This window comes from Antedon bifida, chromosome 1, assembly GCF_963402885.1.
Source record: "Antedon bifida chromosome 1, ecAntBifi1.1, whole genome shotgun sequence".
In the NCBI taxonomy this organism is placed as follows: Eukaryota; Metazoa; Echinodermata; class Crinoidea; order Comatulida; family Antedonidae; genus Antedon; species Antedon bifida.
Window position 1 is genome coordinate 7,978,254 of NC_136226.1, and position 10,298 is coordinate 7,988,551.

General features: G+C 34.7%; 2 protein-coding genes across 3 annotated transcripts in view; both read left to right on the plus strand.

Moving 5' to 3' along the window:
* LOC144840108 (inositol hexakisphosphate and diphosphoinositol-pentakisphosphate kinase 2-like) overlaps nucleotides 1-10,298 on the plus strand; it is a 230,941-nt gene that overhangs the window by 164,248 nt on the left and 56,395 nt on the right. The window lies entirely within an intron of this gene.
* Nucleotides 922-7,503, plus strand: LOC144840219 (proline-rich protein 5-like). 2 transcript variants are annotated; one of them, XM_078695969.1, is made up of 8 exons: nucleotides 922-1,297; nucleotides 3,137-3,217; nucleotides 3,774-3,822; nucleotides 3,915-3,981; nucleotides 5,596-5,684; nucleotides 6,179-6,260; nucleotides 6,639-6,860; nucleotides 7,022-7,503. In XM_078695969.1, the coding sequence occupies exons 1-8, from the start codon at nucleotides 1,272-1,274 to the stop codon at nucleotides 7,192-7,194; spliced, it is 789 nt and encodes a 262-aa protein (XP_078552095.1). In that variant the 5' UTR covers nucleotides 922-1,271; the 3' UTR covers nucleotides 7,195-7,503. The 2 variants fall into 2 exon arrangements, with proteins under 2 accessions (XP_078552095.1, XP_078552086.1); XM_078695960.1 differs by having other exon boundaries at nucleotides 922-1,284.

Consider the following 10,298-nt stretch of genomic DNA (forward strand, 5'->3'; position numbering starts at 1 on the left):
TTTACCTATTCATAAAGTATCCATATGTAAAAATAGCATTTTGTAAATCCATAAAATATCCATAATTATGATTAATTTTTTGACAATAGCCTAACGATAATGCAACGGTATAAATATATACGGTATATTGTACTGCTCAAATCCGTGATTAGACTACGGATTGCAAAATTAACATTCCTAACATACACTCCGAGAAAATTCATTCTACCAATTGAAGATTCAAATCGAACAAAATGATTACAACAGTATGTGAAATAATTCGCCATATGTTATAGTATGGTATTATCTATTTGACATTGTAATATCTATCTTATTATCTTATAGACAATAATGTATGCAAGTCTAGAAATAATATGGACTTACTATGTATGAATGATGTACAGTTTGTAATAGATAGGCTACCCAGGATCAGGTACATGCTAACTACAGTAATACCGTACTAGGCCCTCCACCTTTAGCTCCTCCAACTTTCTGACACCCACTACTTCAATTAAGCTGAACAAATTGAAATAACATTATTTAGCCATGAAAATGAACCCTGTTTACGAGTATTCAAGTTAGTGAGAATTTTAGGCTACATAATGTTATACTGTAATATATCAAATAATTGTAGTTTCAATTCTGTATTTACATTTTTAGTTATAAATTAGGCCATCACTGATAATGTTTGTGATACCTGTAACATTTAGGACTAATGACTCGATGGTTTATCATTGCATTCCGTAATTTTAAAAAAATGAATTTACTACCGTAATCAAAACCGATAGGATTTCGGCAATAGATCCGACGTTACATCAGTGCAATGTTCATTTTCAATTCATCGACCAGATAAGAGCACACGTGATCGGTAAGTTCTCGCCGTCATCACACCGGCGATACACGCTCGAGTTAAGCGATTCACTTACAGCTGCAGCCTTTTAATTAAGGTGCTACCTGTCGTATTGATTGATTGCAGGTTGGCCCTACTTTCCAGTATTATCATCTACTGACATGTAATAAAGACATCTTTATTAAAATAAAGATCATCGCTGTAATCGAGGTAACAGAAGAAAAGTATCATATTCATATTTATAACAACGTATTGTTATTCCATCAAAAAATGCGACGAAATTCTGGAAGTTCATTTAGTGACTTGAGCATTAATTTGTTCCGGTCTCCGAAACACGGAGGGGGGCACAATCCAGGGCGGCGAAATTCGGCGATGCCCATTCTGCAGCAGTCTGAGTTTGCGACGACAAAGACACAACAGTTGCTAGGACTAGGATTTAATCATGAATGGGATAGGTACGTCTTATAGGTAACACTTAGATTTTCTTTTTATTTATGTTTAAACAATTGGTAATGCCCTATGGTTTTAGTATTGTTATAATTGTTCTTCAAAACACTTATGGACTTTACACTCTCTTGATTTACACCTCTGATAAGATTTGTCGAGGTGTGCCAACCTTGATAAGCATCAGCATACGGACGGACACTGGATCGGCTGTTATATCCTATTATACAACATATAATTAGATATTAATACGTACTCAATACTGTGTGCATGCAGGTGTACACAATATATTATGTTAAATAGTAAATACAATCAAACGAATGGTATTATATTACAAGCTCTTGACGTCTCGACCATGATGTTGTTTTCGAGCCCATGGACTTGCAGTATATACTGTAGCTTAGAAAGTGTTTGTTATTCAGGAGAAAAAAAGATAGGGCCTACTAATGATCAAACCAACCTTTAGAATAACTCCTATGATACAGTTGTAACTTGTGACGACATGTGACTCTGTAACATGGAACTTCCATAAGTTACATAAAAATCAGATCATTGAAAGTGTTATTCAGGAGAAAAAAGGTAGGGCCTACTAATGATATTATCTTTCAAGCCAACCTTTAGAATAACTCCTATGATACAGTTGTAACTTGTGACGACTTGTGACGACATGTGACTCCGTAACATGGAACTTCCATAAGTTACACACAAATCAGATAATTGACTCCTATGATACAGTTGGGACGATATGTGACACTGTAACATGGAACATAACAACACATAAGTTACATAAAATTCAGGTCATACAGCTAGTGCTTAATTATTAAACATGCATAATTGCAGCCTAGTTAGTATCAACTCGTGTTGAAAAAGGCTCGTTGGCATGTATTATATCTAATGAACTTATGGACATTAATTAGGTATCTATTCTTAAATGAAATCTGATCATGAAGTAAAAAGTCAATTCGATTCGATTACTACACAGTGAGCTTATTTACATTGTAATGATGGTCTTATTGGATAGTTGATACAGAGAGAAGAGGTAAAGACCATGTGAAACATTATTATTCATATTAAAAATCACAACCAACAACGGAAATAGAATTTGTCAGGGATATCATTGATTGCATAATAAGTCGTATTTAGTCCGAGGGATTTATGTGGAGTAGCCTAAGACATTTTAAACTCTGTACACTATCAAACTAGTTTGACCAAAACAAGTGTGATGTGCCCAAATATGGTAGTGATATGCTTAAATATGGTAGTGATATGACATCCATATATGGGCTGCATCACATAAAGTTTGACAGTGTAGAAAGAGCTTTAGATATAATAGAAATCACGAACATCATGGACCAACAAAGCCCGCTTCTTAGTCGATACTTCATCTGAACCCAGGACAGGCAATAAGGGTAACGGCATTAAAATTGGTTCGTTTTTAGCTTTTCGCAATTTGATAACGATAACGACGCATGCGCGTGCATTCAACTGCTAGTGTGATAACTTCACATTCACAACTTTTAAATTGGGGTATTCACAAAATTATAGTACTGTAAAAAATGAACTCGTTTTATAAACTTAATATGGAAAGCAGAATGTGACATTAAGTCATTCATTTAGTATCTGTCTCTCTCGGAGATGAGATTTTGCAACGATACCAAACATTATAGATCACATTACTCAAACATTTCTAACAAATTCAACTAAAAATATTAGCATAATTTCTTTTTAAAAATGCAAAGATGATGACACAATCATATGTAACTGTATGTAAACATAATCATTTCAATGCAATACCAGAGGTTTCAAACCTATAGGGAACATTTTGGAACCCTGCATTATGGTATTATTATTTGTATCTTTCAGTGTTCAAAGAGCTGTTGTTTCAGTATTCAAAGGCGAAACATTGAGACAAGGGCAGTTGGAGGAGCAGATTAGTTTAATTCGGTAGGATCATCAGAAAATACCTATAACTATAAATAGTAGCAGCAGTTCGGTTGTGTATTTATTATAATACACTATACGTCAGTTATGACGTAATCGCATAAACTAGAACAGTAATATTATTTTTAGCGTACGGGTTGAAACACGGAGACAACATTTTAAATTTTCTATATGACGTCAATATCTCCATGGGTACCGGTAATGCACTGCTACTGATTCAGAAAGAATAAAAGATGATACTGATAATTAAGCTCTGTACTACACTATCAAACTATTGACAAAACATATGTGATGTGCCCAAATATGGTAGTGATATGCCCAAATATGGTAGTGATATGCCCAAATAAGGTAGTGATATGTCATCGTGTCCATTGGGAAAATAAGATTTTGCCACATAAATGTTGATAGTGTAGACAGAGTTTTACACAGCTGCACCTGCACCCCGCGACACAATATCCTTACAAAAACACCCGTTTTACACTTTGCCGTTGCATGGTCACTTATTAAGATCTGTGTATTTTTTTTCTTCGTTAACATTCTCGTAATATTATTTTTTCAGTGTAGTGCTTGATTCCGATATAAGACAATTTATATGTGAATATTACAGAGTAAGCAATCTTTTATTATTCAAACAAACAAAGTGTGAGTTTTATGTACTATAGCCTAAATAAGACTTATGGTGTGTTTTTTTTTCTGTCAGAAAAACCTTCTGAAGAAATGTATGGCAATTCTTGTTGGACGTATAGACGAGTCATTGACTAAAGGAGGTAAGTCTAAAGCTAGTCTAGGTCGTCGACGGAGTTTTGACTTAATATTAGTAAAAAATATTTTGGCACATATGCCGTTTCATACGTTTACTACTCGAAAAGAACAACTTCTGACATGCAAACATTAACAGCAGTACTAGAGGACGCAACACAGGAAAGTAGCGCACACAACGTGAAAGTGATATGACCAATCTAATGACGAATATTGGCATTGGTCAACTCGTCGTGCGTCTCTCGTGGGAACCAAGGTTTAAGCAAGGAAGGGGACCCGTGAAACGGACGCGAGCTCGTTATGACAGGGGTTCCAATGTAAACATAAAGATTAAGGAAACAGTGTAGCATCGTGACAAATGACAGAATAATAATTCCAAAATAGAACATCCAATATTTAGACAGTCATATACAGACATACCAGAACGTCGTACAAATATGTCTGGATAATAACCTATGATCCTCTATAAACGACTCTAAGTTATACTTAGACTTGTTTTTTCTTCATATACGTAAATCCTCATCAACGCAGTTCATACTATAAGCATATTTAAGCTACAAAGGGGCCCACCAATAACTTTAGTTTTACTCAGCAACTTATATTATTTATGATGAAGGGCTAGTGTTGCCCGAAAGCTCTGCTAACTTTTCTGGCTGTTTACTTTATCGTTTTGATTTAGCTTTTCGCTTTTTTTATTTGTATCTCCATTGAGATCCAGCCACTGATACCCACAGCATTGTCATTTTTTTCAGTAATTTGCCTTTGGATTTATATATATATATATATATTTTATATTATAAGTCACCAGATAATGATCGATGTTACTACATGCATACGAACAATCTATAGGCCTAACAATTTCAATCTAATTTCTTACTACTGCAGATGATTTTTTATGCAGCCTGTATTATGTTATACAAACATCGATGGTATCATCATACCCATTATCAACTTGAATGCTTTTGAACATTAACATTAATATAGTGCAGCCCATTTCTATGAAAAGCTCATAATCAGCGGCGCTTCACATACACTCATAAAATTGTTTAAAATAAAGTCTTTAAATGTTTTTTTAAACTGATAATAATCATTGAAATGTGTAATGTAACATTGAAGCAATTCATTGTAGCATTCAATAAAATCAACAATTATACAAGTACCCAATATATAATAAGTCACTTAAATACGAAGTTTTTCATAGCATATAATGGCTTATATAACATGTATCTGAGCGTCATAACGTCAATTGTAAAACCTCTCCGACGTAAGCATTATCTATCACAGCAGTAACATACATTGACTAAATCATTATCATTATTAAGCTACACAAATATCATTCGTCTCAAATTCGAAATTCACAGTATCATCACAGAAGAAATATACGATTAGCGTATATATATAAACACATTAGGCATCGAACATGAATTCTAAACCGCCCGGTGATATACAGAAATTTAATTAATTAATTTGAAACGATAAGATGAGAAAATCGGTGAGAATGAGAAAAAGTCAGCCCATCCCAGATTCGAACCCGGAACCTTCTGCTTGATATGTATATATGAATATCCGTCTAAGAATTAAATCTGTAATGTATTTGTCTGCTAATCTTATCTTCATTCAAGATGCCTTGCTCGACACTATAGCAGATATTTGGGTTAAATTCTATACGGAAGTTCTACCAACTCTACAAGCCATATTCATTCCAGTTCGGGTACGTATTATTAAAGGTTTTTAATTGATCGATAGGCAATCGATTAACTAAAGATTCATAAACCAACTAATCATTTGGCGGACCGAACAACCAACCGAGCAACTGACCAGCAAACCACCACTAGTGACTACATCCTAGAGTAAAGCTCCGTCTACACTATCAAACTAGTTTGACAAAAAAAGTGTGATGTGCCCAAATATGGTAGTGATATGACATCATCAAGTCCATATATGGGCACATCACATTTGTTTTGTCACAAAGTTTGATAGTGTAGACAGAGCTTTACAGACCAGCTGACTAGATGATCAAACTACCGACTAATCAATAAACTGATAACTGGTATCATCATGATGACGTTGGGATAAAAACGTAATACAGTTAGACAGACTGTGACATTTTCTTGTGGACAAATTCATGTTCCCACCTCTCCGACAAGAGGGTTATACATCGACTATCTAGCTAGGAGCGCACCTGACAAACATATTTTCTATTAGTCCCCAGGTCTTTCAATCAAACAGCTAACCTTATTAGCATTTCGAGACCACATGGTTTTAGCAAGATATGAAGCAATAAAAGGTAAACCTACAGAAAAAACAATTTTCATTAATACATACGGGTATTTTTTATTCAGAACAAATAATAAATGATAATACAAAAGCTGAATTGACGTCGTTAAAATGTATACTTCAAATATAAATCAAAAATTAATTAATTAATTACATTTTATATACAAATTATTTATCAGATTTTAAAAGTTGAATATACCATATTGACTAGACACCCCCTTGAAGGGGTCACATGAAAAGAACATATATAGGTTTTACCACGACCAACTCACGCGCAGGTCAATTTGTGCCGATAGAAAATAATAAATTACCCGCACTGTTTACCGTGCAGATAGCCAATTGTCATGCCATATTGGATACTGAAATCATTGTAATATTCATTTTACAGGTTTGCTTGAAGATTCTACTATTGAAATTGTCGATGATTTTAAACACATGCTTCTTGTTCTACAAGGGGTACGCGAACCAAATAGCGAAGGACATTTCCAGTTAGAGACTTTAGTATCCAAAATATTTTATCCATACCTAGGAACGAATAAAGTATATGCGGGTAAACTAAACTATGACTTCAGAACTCAAGAGAAAGAAAATAACAATGTCCAAGCTAAAGGCAAGTACTTTCAGAATTACATGCAGGAGCGGATTTAATCGACTGAAACGTTCGTCGCGTCAAAATGACTATTATGATTTAACGCTTGGTGCGTGTCGCTTTGCGTGTAAATTAAACTGTTAAGAATAAATACATTAATACATTTTTTTCTCTTATTATAGGTCCACCATACATCAAGTTATCAACACATTATTCTACAACTGATTCGACTAGCCTGCGAGCCAGACGTGCAAAAAGTCATGGGAGCACCTTTTCGAGTTCTTTATCAGCCTCAAATTTAGAAACATTAATGGAAGATAGAAAAAGAAATTCAGATGATTCACTTTTAAAATAACATAATCAACAAGAGGCGGTTTCCACTTTATTGCAAGAACTTCAAATTTAAATAAAAGAAAGAATCTACAGATAATCTACCCATTTTCAAACAAATATCAAAGATTTAATAGTCTAGACCGCATTGTATTAGCAAAGTGATAAATATTTTGGCGTTTCATACGTTTCCATACAAAAATGGAAACGCCGACTGGTGGAATAAAATAAAAAAAGGCAATACAGACTTGGGGCAAGTTTAATCAAAAATATACAATACAATGCAAACATTTCCTTAACCTACTGCAAATAACATTTAAGGGCGAGATCATAGTCCGCTGGTAGGAGGGGTTTCCTTATCAGTATGTTACATACAATACCAGATTTAGAGCGAATAATAATAGCAATCAGAAGCAATGTCATATTTATGAAAAGGCTTACAGACCACACATTACATCGGAAACGATCGAAATGCTGTGCACGTCTGAAGTGGATATTTTCTTCTGTGTATTTTGACGTGAATATCAAACATCGATTTCTCGGCAAAGGTCATCTTACATATATCACATTTGAAAATCTTTATTCCGTTGTGTTCCATTTTCATGTGATCTTCAAAGATAGCCCATCTGAAAGTTTCTCCACAAACATCACAAGTCTTTAATAAGGGTTTACCGTGAAAACTACGCATGTGTCCTTGAAAAGTTTCTTCAGTCAAACAATACTTATTTCTACATATAGAACAACGTATTTTTGTTCCTTTTTTAGCTGCAAATTTGCCCTTGCGATTTCTCCCGTCTATTCTTTCTTTAACTGGTACTGCAACGCTCTTGTGGCGTATCATAATATGATTATCTAACTTGGATTTGTTTTCGAAATTCCTTCTGCACACAGGCCAATCACATTGAAAAGGCTTCGTTTCGTCATGCATGAATTTCATGTGTCTTTTCAGTTTTTCTGCATTACTTAAGACTTTCTGGCAAACATTGCACTCCACTTCTTTGTGAACAGAGTTCATGTGCTTTTTAAAAATGACTCTATTCAGAAAGACTTCTTCACATAGTAAACAAATTAACTCGTTTTTTTCCGGCACTGCATCTCTGTGTGTTTTCATATGGATATCTAACAGTGATTTATTTTCGAAAATTTCATCGCATCTATAACATCTTAGCTTACGCTTATAATCTTTAGGTGTCGTATCTATGTGCATGCGTGTCATATGCGTTTTAAGACATCCAGCACTTAGGCAAGTTTTACCACAAATGTCACAAGTTTTAGGATCTTTGCGAAATTTATAGCCCCTTCTTTTCTTCTTTGCAGATTGAGAATGAGTAACAAGATGATGATCAAGATCTGATAACATTCGAAATGAATGTCCACATTTTTTGCACTTGAAAGGCAAATTGTCCATTTTATGAACATCATTTTGATGACATTTTACCTGAACTTCTGTTCTGAATAACTTTTTGCACACGACGCACTCAAAGGAAATTCCTGCATCTTTATTGGCATGCATTTCTAAGTGGTATTTATAGAGAACGGGCTGGTAGAAAACTGAAACAGGCTTACATATTGTACAGGTCAATATCCGTTTCGGGTGATACTTTCTAATATGGTCATGCAGTTCTATATTATTTGTAAATCCAGCAGAAGTACAAAAACGACAAGGTTTAAGAGAAAGTTTAGTTTTAATACTTTGGCAAGTGTGACCAATCAATGAATTCTCGGTGGCAAACGTTTTCCGACATTTTTCGCAATTGAACAAGGAAGGGTTCCTTCCCGTGTCAGCATCATGCCCAACACTATCAACATAACTTTTAGAGGTACTAGGGAGATGCTCATTACATATTTTTGCTTTGTAACTTTTCTGTGTAGCGTCTTTAGCTTGGTGTGACTTTTTTTCTATAATTGTTTCTTTTCTACTCAATCCTAGAAGTTGAATAGTTTTTCTTTGATTCTTTTCAACCAACCTACCATCATGACGAACATCATAGGTAACTACATTTGCATTTATGGCGCAATCAGCTTCAACTACGTGTTTCACCATTCGACTGCGGTTACATATGGCAACATGCTTTTTGTATTTCTTTCTATTAAGCCATTCACCACCACAGGATGCACAATTGAACGTGTAGTCTGCATTTCCAACGTCATCCCTAGAAAATATCAAATACAACGAGTAAAATGATTGATATACAAGCCACACCCGATGGCTGTCAACGATATTTTTGGTTAGTTAATGAAAATTGAGTTAAACCCCATCAAAAACTACCCCAAGAACCTTGATAGATTTACACTGTTTTACGGTTATTTCTACAGTATTGCAAATTTGAAAAGAGACATTTATCAGCCTTTGCATAGTGACGGTACACCGCAATAAGAAATTCAGTTGTCATCAATAAGACATAACATGTTACTAGACATCCATTGCCTCACTTCGATGATACAATTTGTGAGGATGGCTAACTATTTGCTTGGTTCAATATGTGCGCACACTTACAATCAATAGTATACGTGTTGCAGCACCACTCAACGAATTGGATAGACTTACACATAATTTGAGATGGTCAAAGATTTAATAGTCTAGACCGCATTGTATTAGCAAAGTGATAAATATTTTGGCGTTTCATACGTTTCCATACAAAAATGGAAACGCCGACTGGTGGAATAAAATAAAAAAAGGCAATACAGACTTGGGGCATTTTTTAATCAAAAATATACAATACAATGCAAACATTTCCTTAACCTACTGCAAATAACATTTAAGGGCGAGATCATAGTCCGCTGGTAGGAGGGGTTTCCTTATCAGTATGTTACATACAATACCAGATTTAGAGCGAATAATAATAGCAATCAGAAGCAATGTTATATTTATGAAAAGGCTTACAGACCACACATTACATCGGAAACGATCGAAATGCTGTGCACGTCTGAAGTGGATATTTTCTTCTGTGTATTTTGACGTGAATATCAAACATCGATTTCTCGGCAAAGGTCATCTTACATATATCACATTTGAAAATCTTTATTCCGTTGTGTTTCATTTCCATGTGATCTTCAAAGATAGCCCATCTGAAAGTTTCTCCACAAACATCACAAGTCTTTAAGAGTTTACCGTGAAAACTACGCATG